Below are 20724 nucleotides of genomic sequence, written 5' to 3' on the forward strand. Positions count from 1 at the left end.
ACAGATGCCCTCCTAGGCAAGCGGAGAAGCTTCTCTCCCAACAGCAGCAGCGAGTGTCCCTCTGACAACAAGAAGTCACGTAGCGTATCCCCCAAAGGTAAGACCGTGCAGCATTTTTGTGTGTGGTGGGGCAACAGATGTGCTTGGACACGCATTATCTAAGAGGAAACGGGTGAACAAGTGTTGTATAGAAAGTGAAAGGACGGAAGCTGCAGAGTGAGGAGAGAGACACATGCAGTGGTATTGATTGAGCTGCTGGTGGTGAGTGTAATGGTGGGACACACACACACACACACACACACACACACACACACACACACACACACACACACACACACACACACACACACACACACACACACAGTGTTATACTCTTGCAGAAACACAGGCTCACTTTTTTCTCACGTCATCTCTCAATAAACCCATTCCTCTGCGTCACACAGCTGAATCTGCATACACACGTGATAGAGGAAGCCACACAAATGACAAAGGAGAGTACTTGCTCACTTGACCAATAATGGTATGAAATCATGAAGACATGTTTTAATGTGCTGCTATACAGACCTCCCCTCTGAACGGTTTACTCTAGAACTATTTTCTACCCCAGACGCCGTCCCAATGAAAACAGTGATTTGGGTGAACTCGGCCGTTAACAGGAAAACCGAGCATGGGTAGCTGTCATGTCCGCTTTCCTCTAAATACGGCACATATAGTAATATTATATCCGAATAATATAATAACTTAGATAGTATGCCATTTAGGTAAGATGGTATCAGTCTCGTTGCTGATTCCTATCCCAAACATATGATTGTGCTTTTTTAATTAGCTCTCTATGACGGACCATGGCAAGACGATGCCCCTGTGTAGCTCTGGAATCCGGTCACCGTCCTCTATTATTCATATCTCCGTTGTGTGGTGTGAAACCGGGCCCATGGTGTGGAGCCGGCACGGCCACCAGGCCTGTCCCTCTGGGCTGCTGAGAAAGACTTCCTGACGGATGCATTATACAGCAGGCCAAACCAAGGGTGGCTCACCGCACATCCATCTGCAGACACACGAACAAAATGCGCACACACACACACACACACACACACCAAGGCCTCGTGTCAGCCAGTCAGCAGCGCACACGCACATAAATGGCACAAATAGCTCTGGTTATTTGAACTATTAGTAAATTGTTATTTTATGATGCATTGTGGGAAAAAAATAGATCGGTGTGCATATTTACATAAGTGCATGTGGAGGTAAGATTGAGCTGTGTGGAGGCTCAACATGAACCGCGTGTTGACTTTTGCCCTCTGGGTGACCTTTGACCGACAGCAGCCCTGCCGCCTGCAGCCCCTTTCACTGTGAAGAGAAGCTCTCATTCCCGGCCATTATGGTTTTACGTAGACACAACCCAGCTCCTGAAAGATGCATGCATTTTATTGTGTGTGTGTGTGTGTGTGTGTTTATATACTCAGGCTTTTAAGGCAAATGGAGCTTGTGTGTTTTTCTCCTGACTTTGTGTGTTGTTGTGCGTATTTAAGGCAACAACCCCTGTATTTGCCTTAAATGTACTGTTCTTTGCTGTATATTTGCATACGAGAGACAGAGACTTTGTTTGTGTGTGAGTGTGTGTCTTTACGTCATTTCCAAACCCTGCTGATCCCGTATCGTAACCTTGAGGTCTTCCTGTTAGGGTGAAATCAATGCATGTTACATCTTTTTGCCTCCAACTTTTGCGACAGGCGCTATCGGCTAATGACTAGTGCAGGTGGAGAAACCGGTTGAGAGAGACTCAGAGGATGGCGTGTGGATGGAGCTGGAGAGATTGGATGCATCAACGTAATTTATGACGCTCTTCTTTCAGTTGAAAAAGTCGGCAGTCCCCTGCTGTGTTTAGAGAGCAAAAGAACTTCAGACAGGCACCGACTAGTTGCACGCACACACACACACCCACAAACGCACACACGCATACACATACACCCAAGGACCTTGGGTGGATTAGCTGGAGCTTGGCGGCGGTGGAGACAGAGATGCTTGCGTGCTCGCTTCCTCCCCCACCTCCGCTCCTCAGCGCCACTCCTGCTCGCCTGCCTGGGGCCAGGCTCAGGTTTCAATAAGAAGGAGGGTGGTAAAAATAACCCCTGCTTTCCTCTGCGTCTCCCTCCGCCGCCTCCTCCTCCTCCTCCTCCTCCTCCTCTCTCTCCCTCTTCTAACTCCCTAACCACCTCCCCATATCCCCCACCACCCTTACCTTAGATCATGTTACTATTGACAGAGAGAGAGAGAGAGAGAGAGAGGAGGGGGCGGGGGGTCAGCGAGAGAGATTAAGTGTGGGGACTGACAGCAAGATAGATATCATACACCACATCATCTTCACAACACCTTAAAAAACTGAAAAAAAGCAATGCACCCCCGAATACACACCCAGTGATAGAAGCTGAGTGGTTCTTGTTGTTTTTGTTGTTGTTGTTTTCTTCATTAGATAGTCAAAATGCAATATAGCAAAACAACACTTCTTATAAGCTTTCGCCCTTTGCCACTCTTAGCATGGATACTGCTGCACTTTCTGTCAGAGAAATGGTGAGTTCAGGCTCGGGTCAGGCTCAGTCCATTAACAATGCATGCCTGTATGTGTATAGCTTCATCCGAAGAGGCTTCCAGTCCATCCGTCCCCACTTGTTAATAAATGATCTGTGTACCCATGTCTTCCGGCTGATATTTGAGGCAGGCTATGTGTCAAGGAGTACAATACAGTGATCATCACAGCGGCAATGTGTTCTGATTGTGTTTTGGGACGTTTTTGTAGGGCTGCTCAACATATGATTTTTATCCTTACTTCGTATGACGTTAAAAAGTGATACCGAAAGAAAAAAAATCCCTTACCTTCATATTAATCAGATGAATTTCTGGTGTTTGGTAAAGACACTGGTATAGACACTTTTCCAGGCCGGTCAACATCAGTGCTCTGTGTTCAGTTTAGTGATGCCCTGAAATGTGTTTTTTTTTTAACTACAAATTTTCAAAATCAGTGACCTCTGGCTGCTACTTGGAGACACAAGTGGTTTTAAGCTGCAAAGTAAATTCGAGCATGTGCTTGAGGCAGATTCCTCCCAATAACGACTGACACGAAGATGAATGTGGCCTCGGATGAATATGCAAAATAATTATTAATATCTAAAGATGGGTCAGAGTACAGCGTCAGATTAACGGCAAGTTAATAGACTAATAGAGTTTTAGAGCCTGGAGTTTTGAGTTCGTATTCCTCTCTTGTTGAGTCTGAGACTGACAGTCAATTAGTGGTCATGATATAAGCATATCTCTCCCTCCTCTCTTCAGAAAACTCCCAGAGTCCGGTCGTGGAGGCAGGCGGCAGCCACGGCCACATGAGCCCTGAGGAGCACTACAGGCGCATGATGTCAGCGCTCAGTGAGCAAGGGTCCTTTGAGGAGCAGCAGCAACGCCTCTACCAGCTGGCAAGCAGCATGGGACTGCATGGTCACGGTCAGTCCATGGGCTCTGTGTTTGTGTGTAGGGGGGGGGACTCATCATCATCATCATCATCAGTCATCACAGCTGTTTTCAAACATAAACTCTGGAAAATGTCCGGTAAATATTCCAGTGAATCTATCTGCATATTTTCCTGCTGTATTCTCACACACTGTATTCCTGCTGTATTATCACACATTATCACACATTTTTCGGGACATTTTCATGAGAGGGCTGGCAGGAAAAGTTCAGGCAAATGTCTGGAGCAACATTTGCGGACATGTAACGTTCTCACGTACTGTACAGCTCCTCCAGAAAGAATTTCAGGAAAATATCCGGACTTGAGTGATTGTCTGAAAGCAGCTTATGTTGGCTTTCAAACAATTGCAGTGCACACAGTCCTCTTGTTACCTTACAGTATATATATACCCCAGGGCACAGTTGGTTTTTAAATTCTGAATTGCATCTCCGACTCTACCAGTAAGAACTGACTCATGAAAGATCGAGAGGTACTTTTCCTTTAGTTTTTTTCTCTTCCTGTGTTTTCAAGTAACTTGAGATTATTTCAAACTAAAATAGTTTTCTTTGGAAGCACTTCACCAGTTTCTATACAACGCCCCCCCCCCACATCTTCTATCACCTGTCACAGAGTCACCAGGATGCCGCGCTCCTTTGTAACCCCAGAGAGTCGCACTGTGTTCAGGGTACCATGTTAAGGTGTGCCACACTGCCATGGAGACGGCTGACATTTCTATTCGCGGTGCTTGCCCACCCAGTGTCAAAGTGTCACTCGGTGTGATTTCTGACCACCATGGCTCTCTGTTGTTAACACCCACAAGGCATTCACATGCATCAACGCCACAATTGATCCGGAAGCCCTCATTGGCCGCCTGCCAGGGCTCTAAATCTCCAAACACTCTGGAAACCACCAGTGTGTGCCGATTTCTCTCAATTTCTACGGACATCAAATTTACTGGTTTTAGCTTGAGAGATTTGTAGTTTGATTGGGAAGAAAAGAAAATGAGAAAAGTTGCCTTGCTTGGGTTTAATAAGTTGGCTTTACACTCATTTCACTCTGCCTGCCATTAAATATTAACCCTTTTCCCACATTTTTGTAAAGAATGTAGCATAAAATCCTACGAGCCTTTATGAGCTCTTTCACAGTAGCATAAATCCAATCGATGCCCCGGCTGAATTGTAGTTTGAGCTACTTTTATTTTTATTTGATTAGTAATGATTTTTAATTGCTGGCTGCAAATCTAGGGGGCGAAGCCTATAAATGCTTTAATTGCCTTTTCCCCGTGTCTTAGAAGACTTAGAGGCGAGATGCAGTGCATTGTGGGAGTTTTATGGCCCAGGGTGCAGTCTGATCACTGGCTTCCTTTCCCAGAAGCCTTGCTGGTATGAAGCAGACGCTCTGGCGCAACACAGACATACTCTGCTCCCTTTCTTCACTTCCACATTCCAAATCGTTTGATAGTTTCCACACTATCCTTTATTCTGCACTCGCGGATTCTTCTTTTAAACTGCATTTAAACTGATTTCTGTGCGCAGGAGAAGAAGAGACGGAGATAAAAAGACACTACAAATTGGAATTTATAAAAAAGAAGAAGATCTGAGTCGTGAAATGGTCAAAGGAAATTAGGGAGGAGAAGAGATGAAGGAAGAATTAATAATGAGGAATCAAGAAAAAGAAATAAAACACAAGTTTATAATTTATTAATGATGCTTAGGTCACACTCTTAAATACAGATTTAATTTAAAGCACAACTTCACAATAAATCAACGTGTGTGTGTGTCTGCGTACACTGCTCCGTTAGTGCGTGTCAGATCCTCTAAGCGGATGATGAGCCGTGGGCATCACAGGCTTTACCGACGCTCCCCAAGAGCCAAGCCTTCGGTGCTGCTGATATTCCTTTTTCTTCCACGCCCTGCAACTTTCTCCATCTAACCACTGACAGTTTACAAGTTAATGTTGAAAACTTATTATTGCACTACCAGCAAATTCTCAAATTTCTCAAAGACGCAGACACTCTCAGATATTACCGGTGTACGAGGTGGCACAGAGGGACAGCTGTTTTGTCTATGGAGAGGCTCACTTCAGCGAGTGCCCCTTGACATTGACCTAGTCTGCGATGGGGCCTCTGTGACCCCCTTCTCCCTCACTACCATGCCCCCCCCCCACCATCTCTCCTTTACATCTCCCTCTCAAGCATTGCTTTTATACCCCCTCCTCCTCCTCCTCCTCCCGCTTTCCTTACCCCCACTTCCAACTCTCCCTTTAGCCTCGGTCCCCGCAGAGCATCCTTTCATGTGTTTGAAGTGCAGGGCACAGAAAATGAAAGTGTGTGTGGATGTAAAGAGGCGGGTGTGAGGAGTCTGTGTGTGTGTGTGTGTGTGTGTGTGTGTGTGTGTGTGTGTGTGTGTGTGTGTGCGTGTGCGTGTGCGCGTGTGTGTGCGCAAGGTGTTGTTTAAGAGGCTCTCTGTGGACCTGATGGGCAAAAGAAGAGTTTGGAAGGGGAGGAGGGGCTGAAATTGGAGGTTGAGGTGGAGGGGTAGCAGGGTTGTAGAAATGGCCAGGAGGGCTTTCCCTCCCTCTTCATATGATGAAAGGAGAGAGAAAAGAAAGAGAAAGGTGGGGGTAGAGATCCAGATGAAAGTGTAGGGAGGGGTGGGATGGAAGAGGCGTTCTTCTGTTTTGTCTCCTGCAGTTTAGTCTGAGTTGAAACATGAAGCTGTACACAACATCTCTGCGTTATCATCCCAAAGAGCTGGAAAACTCCAGCATGTGATTGGTCAAAGTATAAAAAGTCAAACACGGTCAGTGTGACGAACATGCAACAAATTTACTGCTTGCTAAGCCAATGATACTGGTTGAATACTTCTTCATGAGAAGATACTCAATTTTCTGGTGCACGGTGCGCCTCAGCTGATGGATGTCGGCTTTTGTGCACCTGTCAGTCCACCAAATCCATCACAAGGCCAGCCAGGCTGCATGAGCGCATGCAGCGCTCCTCCGCATTCTCACGCCGAGGAAAACCCGGCTTAACCGAGGGGATTTAGGCCCAACTCCAGGAATGATGGCAGGGAGAAAATGGGATGGCACAATGGAGGGATAAGCGGGATGGGTGCGAGTGGTAAACTGGGACCTCCCAAAATAACTCTAGCAAGGGAACTGATGTGTGTCAGTGTGTGTGTGTGTGTGTGTGTGTTTCCTCAGTTAGGACTGTTAATTTGCAGACAGAGGGACTCTCCCCTTGTGTTTCTGCAGCTGCAACACTATTGTTAGAGGGGGAATTTCTAAGTTTCTTGCACAACTCTGTACACACACATACACACTCCAGGGTGGAGCCCCAGGTTACCCTGCTTCTGTCAGTTCACACGATGAAAGAGAATTGGACAGAAAAGGGGAGAGGGAGGGAACAAAACATGGGACCTGTGTCAAAGTGAAGCTTTACAAACATGGACACTTGATAAAAAGAGAATGGAATAAGAGGTGAACCAGAAGACATACTGGACAGAGAAACTATCTAAATAAAGACATTTCTACAGTGTCATACAGCTTGCATTGTCAGCACTCCAACTATTTTACACATGAAACTCAGCTGTAGCTACCATCGACTCATCTTTGGTCTTCAAGCCGCATGTTTTATTGACTAAATATCGTTGATTTGGTACAATCTAAATAAATAAAACACATTATCCTACCTAGCTGTGTAAAAAAGACAATAAACAGCATATAGATTTTTACAGTGTAATTTGCAACATTTTATAATTTAAAAAATGTTTTGGGTTTGTGGCTGAAGTTGGGTGCTGCTGATGTTTTTGGACTCTGGACCTCAGAATTGTTTTAAATTCCTGGGTAAAGCTCTGGTCAAGTTAATTTGTACTTCTCAGCCTGTGGAAACAAGTCGATTTTAGTCTCATGTTGCCCAGTCTGGAAAAAGAGTTGAAGGGTGTGAAAGGAGCAATGTCTAAGAAAATTACTCAAGTAATCTCAGTTTGGGAGACAGAAATTTTTAACCCAGCATAACTGTGTTACTGTGTGCATGGAGTTTGAAAGGCATGTTATTTACTGGGCACTTTTGGGAAGTGTAGGATCCAGTGTTGTTGGAGCTTGACCCTTTTCTAAAGTCTGATGCCAAAAGTCCCAGTTTATTCCTCGCGTCATATTTTGGCTGCGATAAAGTCAGAATATCTCGGGCTCTGCAGCATTGATTGACCGTTCTTTTTAGAATTTTGTCTCTTGGAAGTCGCCAGACTTTTTATGGAAGTGCAACAGTAAATCACAGGAGGGCCATTTTAACAGAACCAGACACACAAAATAATTGGTGAGATGGGATTGTGACCACAGTAAACTCTTGGAGGTCAACTTCTCCACCCTGTCACCCCGACGCCATGTATGCAAGTGCACAACAGACTGTGTGTGTGTGTGTGTGTGTGTGTGTGTGTGTGTGTGTGTGTGTGTGTGTGTGTGTGTGTGTGTGTGTGTGTGTGTGTGTGTGTGTGTGTGTGTGTGTGTGTGTGTGTGTGTGTGTGTGTGTGTGCGCGCGCGCACGTGCACGTGTACTGTATGTGCACTCTTGGTCTCTAGTTCCCTCTGATCCTTCCCTTATCTCTCCCCCCTTCCCCTCCCTCCCACACACACACACACACAAACACCCTTGTCTGCCGCCAGCCAAGTCCCCTGCGGCCCCGGCGCAGCAAACAGATCGATACACCGGAGCTAGGCCGCATTAATATCTGTCGCTTCACCCCCCCACCCCGGCGCCCGCTCAGCTGCTTCAGCACACACAGAAACACACAGTCAGGCACGCATACGCAAGCACCTAAATCACGCAGACACACATCACACCCGCACCGGCGGCGGAAATGGCCCCGAGCTCCCGAGGGATCTGTCTAATTAAAAAGGGGGGGGGGGGGGGGGGGGGGTGTAGATAGATTGAGGCAGAGAGAGAGAGCAGGATGGATTTTTCTCTCATTAGAAGCCATGTCTCCTGGTGTCTCCTTCTCCTACGAGGGCAAGAGAGAGAAGCGAGGTGACTGCGCGCGAGAGAGAGGAGAGAAGGGAATGGAATGACGCGAGTGGTAGAGGGCAGAAGTTTGAGAGAAGAGGGCAGGCTGAGATTGAGGGACATTGGTGTGATGATGGTGGCAAAGGTTGGGGTGTTTCCAAATGTGCTGCACCTGAGGTGTTAAGTCGCTTTTTTGCCCATTTCGATCGAACAAAAAGGACACCATTGTTACTCATTATTCACCATTATTTGTTTTTGAAAACATTATCACACACAATATAATTTTTCATTGTTTTTGTAGTTTATCACATTTGCTTGAAAGTGACCAGCGTATATTCCCAAACTTGACCGCAACGTGTTAACTTCATACACCTCAGCAGTGTTGTTAAGTGTTCAGTGTGTGTGTGTGTGTGTGTGTGTGTGTGTGTGTGTGTGTGTGTGTGTATCTGTACACATATTTGGGTATAACATGGGGATTAGAAAATGCATCACAATCATTTTCAGTATTAACGTAGGATGAGCCGGGTGGGGTTCTTAAAATAACTTATTGGTGTTTTTATTGTCTCTCTGCTCATTAAACCCTCACATCCATCACTTCAGGACAATACGCAGCCATTTAAATTATGCTTCATCTTCATCTGCTGCTTTGGCCAAAAAATCTGTAATGTTTACATTTACAGCTAATCTGCAGAAGCCATCAACTAGCAGCAAGTGAAATATTTAGTCGTTTGGATGTTCTAGAGAAAATCTTCCTCACAAAACTAAGTTTTGTTATTATCTACGTGTAGACATGAGGAGTTGGATGCTAATTTGTTTTTATCCCCTCCCATCTCTCTTCCCTCCCCTTTGCTCTTTTCCCCACTGACTCCTTGTCTTTCCTCCTTGACCCAACTATTAATCCTTCATCATCTTTGTCTTGTCGACTCTTATCTTCCCATCGCTCTCCCTCCACTATGCTATTCTTTATTTTGCCCCCTTCACTTACTCAGACATGCTACGAGCTCGTCAGGAGGCTCTGGCTGCGGCGGTGAGGAATCCAGTGGCCTTAGAAGCTCACCTGCCCTCAGCGGGCAGCTCCTCCTCATCCAGCCAGAGACGCAAGCAGGGTCTGCCGCAGCACCGGGACGCACATTACACCGACAGGTATGAAACAGATGCAAACACACACGCTTGCTTGACATCCAAATGTCAGTGTCGGCCCCCGCCATAGGTGGCTATTAAAACTGCAACCATGCTCCGCTTGCCATACCAGAGTTATTAATCATTAATAAAGCCCAACACCCACATCTCCAATCACACACACACACAATCACCAAGGCCCACTCGCATCACACCTCTGCACTTCTCTTTCCGTTCGTCCACCCATTCCTAGCCCAAGATCTGATCTCATTTTGGCTTTTTCAGTGCACGTGCGTATGTGTGTGTGTATATCTCCACATACATGGCTACACTAAGGATCCAATAACCACTGTGGAGCTGCACGCCTGCATCCCCGGCTCTTCCTCCCTCCTCTCTCCCCCCAGCTCTGGCCCCTGCGCCTCCCAAACAAAGCCGGGGGCAGCGGGAGTGGGCGGGTAATTGCTTGTCGATTATTTATGTGGCGCGGGGAGAGGCGGGGGATCGATAATGGGCCGGCGGTGCGGCAGCAGGGGGGGGAGGGTCTGTGTGTGTGAGTGTGTGTGTATGAGTGTGTGTGTGTGAGACAGTGAGAGACAGAGAGAGGGGGTGGCGGGGGTAGGGGTGGGGATATAAGCAGGAAGCAGAACGGCCAGGCGCTGTGTGGTGCAGCTCTGGTAGTCTGTGGGGGTGTATATATTGTGCATGTGTGTGCGTGCTTAGGCGCGGATGGGGGGCCGCCTGTTCGTTTGTGTTTGTTTGTTCCATTTTTCTAGCGGGCCGTCTGCATGCATGCTCATCTATGCGGATTGAATTTGGGTTTGTTTGTGTGAATATGTCTGCTAATTTGTGCGTTCGTGTCCAGTGGTGCAGTGTGAATTTAGTCAGTGAGCTGTGGCCATCCACCGACAGCACACTGAGTAATTAGCCACACAGGATTGGCGAGCGTTAACTAGGCCTCACCCATCCATCCATCCACCCTCCCCCTGCCTCCCCTTTAACCCTTTAACTCTCAATAAATATTTTGAGTGAGTAAAAAAAAAGGATTATGGTAAAAATATTTTCAAGTGTCCTTTCCATAAATGTTTTTTTTGTGTTATGGGCTTGATCCCTTGCTTCACACTAGACTCCAATACTACTCCAAAAACATTTTTCTAAACAATACGTGCTTCCTACTTTGAGGCAACAGTTGAGTGACGACCTCCTTGTAATTCAAAGTAGCGATGCACCCTGGACCCCCCCAGTTTAGTGTGCAGGACCATGACTGGCCAGGATAAATCCTTGACCCCATCCGACACCTGTGGACAGACTGCGTGACAGACCGTGTTGCCCTTTGTCACCAATGCTCTTGTGGATGTGGTTTATGGCAACATGGTGTTTTGCCGAGATGTTCGCCAATCTCATGTTGGTGTAATGTCCACATTACTTTTGGCCATGCGGTGTGCATGCGCATCTACATGACAGATTATACCTGCCAAAAAAGAGAGGAAAACATTTAAGAGGAGATGTGAGCATGAGACTACTGCAAAGTCCAGAGAAAATTAAAATGAAGATAATTGGGGAGTAAAAGTGAAAACCATGGATAGAATGAAGAGCCGAGATTGAGGAAGTGAGGTAGAGACAGATGCTCACCCCTCTCCAACGCTCTTCATGGCTCACCTTTCCATCGACCCCTCATCATTGATTATCTGGGCCCCATTAGGGTCCATTGTTAAAAACAAATCATTAGGGCCGCTCGATGGGTTTAGAGCCTGGTGCTCCATTTGTCTGGCCTTAAATGGCACTAAGCTCACCAAGCATCTGCAAGGCAAATAGGGGAGGATGGAGAAAAGTAAAGAGAAAGGGGGAGAGAGAGAGAAGAAGAAGTGAAAACATGGGAGCTTATAACAGGAAAAACGTGGGGGGACGGTGGGAGGACGAAATGTGTGTGAGAGAGAGAGAGAGAGAGAGAGAGAGAGAGAGAGAGAGAGACCAAAAATAGGGAGTGAGGAGATCCACAGAGTGTAAGATAAGGGTAGGAAGGGAGAGACGGAGGGAGCAAGCGGGAGAGAGGGAGAGAACGAGCGTGGAGGGAGCCTCATCCATTTTAATGAGCTTCCTGTGTAAATGTGTTCCTGCGGAGAAGGAGCCGAAGGCGGCCGCGCGGCGCTCCTAATCCCCCCACGCTCCCATCATTAAGGGCAGCCCTGTCGCACGCACACACACATAGACGCACACACACAGACGCACACATACACACACCGCTGTCGCCACTCTGACAGGTCGTCACACAACAGTGAATTCCCCAGGAGCCCCTGGCCTCACTGCAGGGAGAGGGAGAGAGAGAGAGAGAGAGAGAGAGAGAGGTGGGGGGCGAGCGAGTTCCTTGTGATATAGTTTTTCGTGATTATGAACCCAACTTGCATTTGTGAATCTGCCCATTCTCATGCAAAAACAAGGTGAGTGTTTTTGCCTCGTCTTTCTATAGCATGTTTGTGGTTTGCCAACAACATGCAGGGATGGGCCAAAAAAGACCCCCCCCAACACACACACACGCACCCACACACACACACAGAGCATAAGAGCAAAACAACTAATGTCTGCCACTCCTCCCTCAAAATTGCCTCCTATAAAAGGAGGAAGAGAGGGAGAGATGGAGGAAGGGAGTGTCAGACACTAACCTCTCTCTCCCTCCGTCTCTCTCACTCCCCGTGATTAGGCCTAATTATGGTGGCGCAGACGCCTGGCAGCCCCAGTCATGCAGCTTTAATTGACCGTTATTCATCTGCGGGCTAACGCCAAGGCGATGGTAGGCAGTGTAAGGAGAGGGAAGAAAGAGATGGAATATAAGAAGAGAAGAGAGAGGGAGAGAGAGAGGGATGGGGGGGATGATGGGTGCTTGGCATGCGGGAGCCATTGCAGGGTGGATGGGAGTTTTGCGGGCGCCTTAGCGTAGCCTAGTGGAACTGTGCGTCGCGAGGCTAATTGCTAGCCCAGAGGGATTAGGCCAGGTGATTACACACTGGGCGGTGTAATTACATAAGCAGCGGCTAGCAGGGCCCCGGCTCGCGGCTCCGGGGTCACGCGCCGCAGCAAGATTAATTGGAGCTGCCACTGGAGTGCGAGGCACCGCCGGAGAGAGCGGTTATACGATTAGCATTAACATTTCAGCGGCGGAGGCGATCGATGAATGGTTTTCACCCCCTCCCCCCTCTCAGTACAGGCTTCACCCCCCCACACATCTCCCCACCCTCTCCCTCCTTCTCCCTCCTTCTCCCTCACCATTTAGTGAGGTGGGAGACATGCAGGCGCTGGCTAATTTGAACACGGTTGCAAAACAATATTTGCGGTTGCATGGGTCCCAGTGTTGGTTTGTGATTTTGTTGTTTTCCCCAGCTTGTTTCCCATGTATGCTTTTGTGTGGCGGCAGTCGAACACAGCTGAGCTCCGGTTGGTGTGACAGCAGCAGCTCAGTCGGAGAGAAAAGACGAGAGACAGGATAGGGAAGAGGGAGAGGTGTGGGTGGGAAGCTGGAGAGCGAGTTCCAGGAAGGCCCTGGAGACAGCTGCTGGCTTGAGACACCGAGTGGCCGGACAGCGTCCGGAGCAGCCAGTCCGGACCCTGTGCCCCGTGAAGATGTGCACAAAACAGAGAGACGGAGGGATGGAATGAGAGACAGGATTTCACTCATTTAAAAAAGAAGTGAAAGAAATACAAAGAGGCAGGCAAGACGAGGCAGGGATAAAGAGACGAGACGAAATGGAGTGATCAAGAGGGGAGGGAGAAATATATAGAGTTGAAAGAAGTGTAAGTGGAGGAGAAGAAAAAAAGGAACAAGACAGATATTTAGAGGTCACACAGAAGTAGATAGACAGGAGTAAAGAGGAGGGGGGGGGAAGATGGGTTAGTCAGAACAAGAGATGTAACGAGAGGGAGCAAGGTGAGAGGCGCCTTTCCACCCTCAAGGAGGACAAAAGACGAGGCAAATAATGGAGAGGCCCTTTCAGAGGCAGAGGTTACAGGACGCTCCATCTTTTCACTGGCTTCAATGCAGCCTAGAGAGCGAGAAAGGGAGGGAAGCAGGGAGAAGGGCGCAAAAAAGGGAGAGAGGAGAGAGGAGGGATGAGTGTTAATTAGAAGGTCCTTCAGCCCGTGGCCCCGGTCAAGACACAGGGGCCGCCCCAGCTGTCGGAGCATGACACACTGGCATTGTGCATTCAGCTCTCATTATGTGTGGGTCTAGAGTTGTGTGTGTGTGTGTGTGTGTGTGTGTGTGTGTGTGTGTGTGTGTGTGTGTGTGTGTGTGTGTGTGTGTGTGTGTGTGTGTGTGTGTGTGTGTGTGTGTGTGTGTGTGTGTGTGTGTGTGTGTGTGTGTGTGTGTGTGTGTGTGTGTGTGGCGGCAGGGGAAGGAAAGGCTGCCGTCCAGGGTACAGCAATGGCCAGCGGCGCTTGTTGTGGCGTGGCAAGACTGATGAGGCACTGGGGCGACACGGGGGCCTCTGGAGCTGCACTGATAAAAATACACTGCATACATTTTGCTGGGCGGTGTGCGAACATTCACAGAGATGGAGTTGAGATGTACTGGGAAGAGAAACAAAATTATTAGAACTATTAATTTTACCATCATGCATTATTCATACCCCCCCATTAGATTTCAAACTTATTCAGTAAAAATCCAACTTCAACTTAATGATGTCTTAATGTATTTGTGTCCGCAGAGATCTGTCCCATCCTCCGGCCTTACTGTCGCCTCCGACGGCCCCTCACATCGCCTTAGGACCTCACCTGCGGCCTCCTTTCCTGGGCATGCCTTCTGCTCTTTGCCATGCCCCTGGTGAGTCATCAGTAATGCAAAAGATGAATAGATAATACACTTTAACAATGGGTTGGGAAGAAAAAAATACATATATATATATATATATATATATTTCACACGGACATGAAGGAAATGTTCCATGGCTTCCAAAACGGTGAAGTAGTTGAATGATATTACAAAGAACAGACAAAGGCATGTACCTTTTTGGTAATGCAAGTCATTTTTTTAGCAGATTTGCTCATAGTTTTGGCAAATTTCCAAAAGTATTTCTAACACTTTTTGGTGGTTGTTTTTTTTGGTTACATGTGTTAATGTATTTTCTTGTTGTTTCTATCATAGGGTATGGTTTCCTCCAGCCTGCCCAAGCTGAGATCTTTGCTCGGCAACAGGAGATGTTGAGGAAGCAGAATCTGGCCAGGTGTGTGTGTGTATTTGATTATGACCGATGCATAATAATGAATATAACAACAGCTAATCAGTTTTGAGATATGGGTTTATTGTCACCTACAAGTTTGAAATGTTTCAAAGGCAAACTTATGGACACTTAATTGTGAGATATTGTAAAGATGTTTATTACATTTGGCCGGGATGTTAAAGTTCCTGTGTGTTTCACTGCCTCAGACTTGAGATGTCAGCAGAGCTGCTAAGACACAAGGAGTTGGAAAATCTGCACCAGCGACAGCAGCAGCAGCAGCAGCAGCAGCGTCTTCTGGGCTCCGACTCTCTGGGGGCTATACCTCCTGGCCTGCCTCTGGACCATCCAGCCCTGCGGAGCCTGCACGACATCCCAGAGGGCCATCCTCTCCGCGAGGAACTGGCCCGCCGTTCAAATGCAATGCTGGTGCTTCGCCATGGGGCTTCCACGCCCCTCCTCACACTCAACCACCAGCAGCAACTACCAGGGGTGTCCTCCACACCCAAAGATAGCCAAGCACAGAGCTCCGCTGCTGGGCCAGATGCTGAATCCAGGAAGACCCACCGCAGGGGGCCCCAGATACAGCTCCGTGCTGGGGACCACACAGGTGGAAGAGAGGACAGGGGAAGGGACGGAGACAGGGAGGTGCAGGATGAGGAGATGAAGGACTCAGACAGCGAGACGGAGATGTGCACGGAGAGGCGGGAGAGCATCGTTGCCAAGTCTATTAGTAAACCCCGGGACAGAGAGAGAGATGGGGGTAAAGAGACTGGCAGCAAGGGAGCATGTGACGGTGCCAAGGAGCCTGGAGGGAGCTCGGGCAGGCTGAGTGCCCCTTGTAGCTCCGCAGGTACAGAGTCACCCAGTCGCCACCTCTTCACCCCTGGACTGGGCAAGGCTGATGTCAAGTACCACCTGCCACCTGGGTTCATGCCACCGCTGCCTGCTCTCCACGCCCAGTCGTTCCCCTTTGGGTTCCCCTACGCCAACCCCTACTTTCACACGGGTAAGAGACTCACACACACACATACAAGGCTGAAAACTGACATGTGAAACCCATTAGTGTCACCCTCTGTTTGCGTGTCTCCAGTGTGGAGACCTCTCCCTGTTAGGGGCCCTGCCTCTGACCCCGGTGTGACCCGAATGCACACCACCAGCAGAATAGCCACGTGGGCAGAAAGGAGGGAGGGAGGGAGTTTTTATTAACAATACATTTCGTATAACGGCAAACAACACTTATTCTTTCTGCAAACACAAAAACGCCATCAGAAGCTAAATGACAGGAATAAAATCTTGTTAATTTATCCATGATCCTTAGTGACCAAATATTCACTGGTTTCTTCTCTCAATGTGAAAAAACGATTTTCTCTCTTTTTATATACATTCAATTTTTTAATCTTTTAGGTAACGTTGGTCTCTGACTAAATTATTAATCATAAAAAAGCTTAGACTAATCAATACTGACAATAATCGTTCCTACTACTATAATTCTGACCCAAAGTCTACCTGAACTTCCCATTTGTGTTAAACCAGTTTTTTCGATTTACAAATGGAATCAAGTGGAACCTGAACATGACAAAGAATGTACCATCACCATTTTTCTACAATGCCGGTTTAAATACTTTCAAACACTTCCCTTCAGAGCGTGACATTTTCAAGTTCTGCATCAGTAAAAATGTGAAACAGGAGCAAGATCGTCTCGGCCGTAATAGCAGCTTTGCGCCCAGTGTTTACATTGACACATGGTTTTCACCCACTGCTGCTCGTCCAGGCTCTGTGGGAGGTCTTTTCATGGATGGGGAGGACTCGGCCACGGCGAACCCTGCGGAGGACATCAGCAAGTGGAGTGTGGAGGACGTGTGCGGCTTCATAAGCAGCCTGGCCGGATGTGCTGAATACACACAGGTAGGCACATAGGGAGAGGGCGCAGGGAGAGCGAGCGAGAGAGTCCAGGGGCAGGCTGACTATAGAAGAAGAATAGTGACCAAGATATAACCTTTCAAACATCTCATTGTAGAGGGTAGAAACACTAAACCATAAAAAAAAGGTTTACTGTGAATGTGTGTGGCTACGTGAATGGTCCCCTTCACAACTCCAGCCATATTTGTGGGCGCTGTGTGAATGAGCACGAGTTAGCTGTGCACACCTTTAGCCTGTGTGAATGAAATGTGGATCTGTGTGCGTAGCCATGTGTTGTTCCAAAATGAACCATCCAGCATTTGAGAAAAGTGAACCAACTTTACCCATATTTCTATCTTTGACAAGAGGTTCCTTCTGGCATTGGAGACAAAATCCACAGTTGTTGCAACAATGATTGCTGATGTTCAGCAATAAAAAAAATCTTGGAACCTTGGTAGAAAATGCCTTCAGATGAACATTCTGAATATTTTTTTTTCCAAGGAAAACAGAGGAATTTTCCCTCTCGTGTCCAACATTAGAGTTGGGGCAGGAACTCATTTCTTTCGGACCAATGTGGACAGAAATGATTTGTTTGTCAGCATTTTCTCCACAAGTTGATTCTCTATACCGTCAAATGGTGAATGGTCATATCCTAGCCCTTTCCTTTCTCAGAATGGCTATGTGGCATTTTGGAATAGTCACTGTTCCGTAGGTTGTGTGAGTGAATGTGTACGCGTGTGGTCCTGTGGCTGAAGCGGCTGTGTCTCCGCCAGGTGTTTCGGGAGCAGGCCATTGATGGAGAGACATTACCGCTGCTCACTGAGGAGCACCTGCTCAGCACCATGGGACTAAAGCTGGGGCCTGCACTCAAGATCCGCTCACAGGTACACACACCACAGACCTGAGTGTGTGTTTGTGCGCGGTCAAGTGGACCCAGGAGTTAACTCTTGCGTGTTTGAATGTGTGTGTTTCTGCCCATTGGCCCACAACAAACTGCTAGAGTAGTATAGCCGATCCCCTAATCTAGCCTGCCCCACAGACCGAGGCCTCTCTTTTTCTGCTCTCTCGCTCTCTCTAACATACAGTATACAACACAGGTCTATGTACACAACACTCAACAGGATGTACTGACGGTCATGTGGTCTCTTCAGGTGGCGCGCCGAGTGGGCAGGCTTTTCTACATGACTGGATTCCCCCTGGCGTTCCCATTTCCGCCTTCTGCCGCGCTGCGTCCCACGGACCGGGATCGGGACCATCTCACCGCACCATCGGGCAACCCCCTGCCCCTCTCTCTGACCCTGTCCCACCGACCCACCTCAACCAGCAGCAGCTCCTCTCCATACAGGGGTCCCACCCCAGGGTGCTCCACCCCCAAGCAGGAAAACGGCACCGGCTCCACTGTGGCGGGAAGATTCGAGGCCAAAACGCCTTCGTAGGCCGGAATGTTGAGGACAGACCTGCCTCAAACTAGCCAGAGAGCAAAGGGAGGAGGGGGTAACCCTCACCGCAGAGATTGACTCCTAGGTTCTATTTACCAGACTCCCCCCACCTTGGGATCCTGATGCTGAAATTTATGGGAAAACATTGGACTGGAATAAAAGACAACTGGACAATATGTACCACATCCGGCAAACCAATCAGTCCGAGTTCCTCTGCAGCGGCTGTAGCCAAGCAGAATCCAAAGAAACTGGGCTGGAAGGGAGATACGTGAATCAACTGAGGAACAGAGAAAGAGGAAAAGGAGACAGCTGGTCACAGACAGTCTGCCAAAAAAAAAAAAAAGGAGCTAAGCCCTGCCACAAATGCGACATTCTTGCAAGTCAGACAGTCAGACGCTAGCGGAAACTCTTCCTTCCTTCCTGAGCTGGAGGAAACTCACTTTCTTTCTCCAGTCTCCATCTCTGCTCTCACCACAAGCCCTGCAGAACCCAGGAATTAAAAAGGAGACGCCTCTCCCTCTCTTTTCTCTCCCTCCCTTCTGCGCACTTGTTTCCCGAAGCCAAACTGCAGCGTGGAGCTGTCTTTGACAGAGGCTGCAGTTGGAGCATATGCTGAGCAGCACCGGATCTGACCAGCTCCCTCGCATCACTGCAACTATGCATTCCACTGTCCCAATACCAAAGATGACCGGATGTGTGGAATTGGAACCGTGTTTCACAGTGTGTCTGCTTCTTTTTGCATTAAGAGTCTCATAGAAAGACTGGTCCAACAGGGGAACGCTAGGCGAGTGCCTCACGCGATGGACTCTATGTGGGGTGTCACAGGTAGAGCCGTCATTTCCTGACATACAAAGACTTTAAAGATGTCGGCGAAATAGAGAAGCGCCTCTGGCGTGTGTGGCTTATGTCATTGTGCGCTTGTGTTGACTACTGTGGGAGGTAGGAAAAACATGCAAAATTGTACAGAATCATGCTTAAGGTGAAAATATCCTGAAGGTTACATACGTGGTACTTTTTGTTAAATGTAGTTGCACGAATAAGGTTTTCTTTACTGAAAAATGTGACTTGCTGAACTTTGGTGGTACTTATGTTCATACTTTTGTTCTGCCATTTTTTTTAAGTGTAATATTAAAAGATGCTCCAATCTTGAATGCTACTTCAGCATATAAATGAGGAAAAAAAATATTTATAGGACTTTTGATGTAGTAGATAAAGCAGATTATGATATGTATTATAATTAGCCCTTCAGACGGATTCCAAAGATACTTTTACTTGGTTCTCTCTTGGTTGCAGGGAAAAGAAAGGCACAAAGCTCTTAATGCAAATGTTTTGATTTTGCTATGGATTTTTTTTTTTTTTTTTTAAACCTACACAAGCAATGAATTAAAATGGTCTCTAGATTTCCCTTCAAATGTTTTGTCTTTATCCTATTTTTCTATTCACCACACAGGTGAAATAAATCCTAAAGAAATCCCTCTTGTTTTTCTGATTTGTGTTGTTTGTCAGAACAGTGTATACAAAATGCCCTTTTCCTCCTCAGGTGTTTGTCGTTCTTCTGTGAACGTGTGCAGGAGGGAGTATGTGGTCTTTTGATGGGGGATTGGGGGGGGGGGGCACAGCTCAGGTCAACACCAGCTGTCAGAGTGTGAGGTTCAGCTACAGGCCAAGGCCTCCCCTCCTGTGGGGATAAACCTGACCCTCCCCATACTCCCACACACAGGACCAGAACCAGGAATAGCCCCCAATCAAACTTACCATCCTCCTTCGACAACTTGCTCGACTACATCAACTCTGCTGGGACTCCCCCCACGCTTTAGGCTGGGCATCTGCACCACAAGGTTGTATTCACTGAAAATGACTAAAGAAGAAATATGGCAACACAAATTAAATCTTCATTTTCAGAGTTAAAGGCTACATCCACATTGGTAAATTTTCATCTTAATATGCATCACTACAGCAACTCTGCTGTACATGACTGCAGTAGTCTATAGATGGAGATTTTAGATTTTACATAAAAACCCAGTGGTATGGATGTAACACAAGTACATGTCAAACTCCTCTGCCCCGAGTTACACACCGGTGAATGCATGTGATAATTGTTAACCCAACAGGCCAGGATCACCTTTAGTTTAGTGGCGAAAGGTGCAGTAAAAAGCTGAGAGAGGGGATAAGTCGGAGTAGGAAAGCAGTGTCTGAGCATGTGAATATGCAGACAGAAGAGACAGTGGTCTAGAGGGGTGGGGGTTTGAGGAGCTGGCACAGAAACAGACCAGCCTGTGTTGCTGCTCTACCACCTGGGCAGAGTGTCTTGGCACAGCATCAGACACCACCCTGCCAGCCTGGCACAGCACTGCTGCCTCGGGGCTCAACACCCGTCTCTGTACCCCTCCTCTTGGCCGGCCCGGCCCAGCTCAGCTAGGCCCATAGCTCTCTCCAAATAGCCCGTCATCGCAAAGCCCGAGGCTGCCTACAGGTGTGCACATGTACGGAGAACACAGATGACTTACTTCAGGTGCACTTGTGCATCGACGTGCATGTACATGCTTAAATTAGTGAACATCTAACAGGAAA

The 20724-nt window shown here is 47.7% G+C and overlaps 1 protein-coding gene across 9 annotated transcripts in view; it reads left to right on the forward strand.

The window, feature by feature from the left end:
- samd11 (sterile alpha motif domain containing 11) overlaps positions 1–19628 on the forward strand; it is a 77975-nt gene extending 58347 nt beyond the window's left edge. For 8 of the 9 annotated variants that reach the window (XM_047330657.1, XM_047330658.1, XM_047330656.1 and 5 more), the window contains 9 exons: positions 5–97; positions 3325–3489; positions 9479–9632; positions 14303–14418; positions 14740–14818; positions 15022–15821; positions 16587–16720; positions 17488–17598; positions 17866–19628. In XM_047330657.1, coding sequence (XP_047186613.1) covers positions 5–97; positions 3325–3489; positions 9479–9632; positions 14303–14418; positions 14740–14818; positions 15022–15821; positions 16587–16720; positions 17488–17598; positions 17866–18150 — 1937 coding nt within the window. In that variant the 3' untranslated portion in view covers positions 18151–19628. The remainder of the gene's footprint in view (positions 1–4; positions 98–3324; positions 3490–9478; positions 9633–14302; positions 14419–14739; positions 14819–15021; positions 15822–16586; positions 16721–17487; positions 17599–17865) is intronic. The other variant, XM_047330655.1, reaches the window with a different exon arrangement.
- Positions 19629–20724: the final 1096 nt, after the last annotated feature.

This window comes from Scophthalmus maximus, chromosome 3 (genome assembly GCF_022379125.1).
Source record: "Scophthalmus maximus strain ysfricsl-2021 chromosome 3, ASM2237912v1, whole genome shotgun sequence".
In the NCBI taxonomy this organism is placed as follows: Eukaryota; Metazoa; Chordata; class Actinopteri; order Pleuronectiformes; family Scophthalmidae; genus Scophthalmus; species Scophthalmus maximus.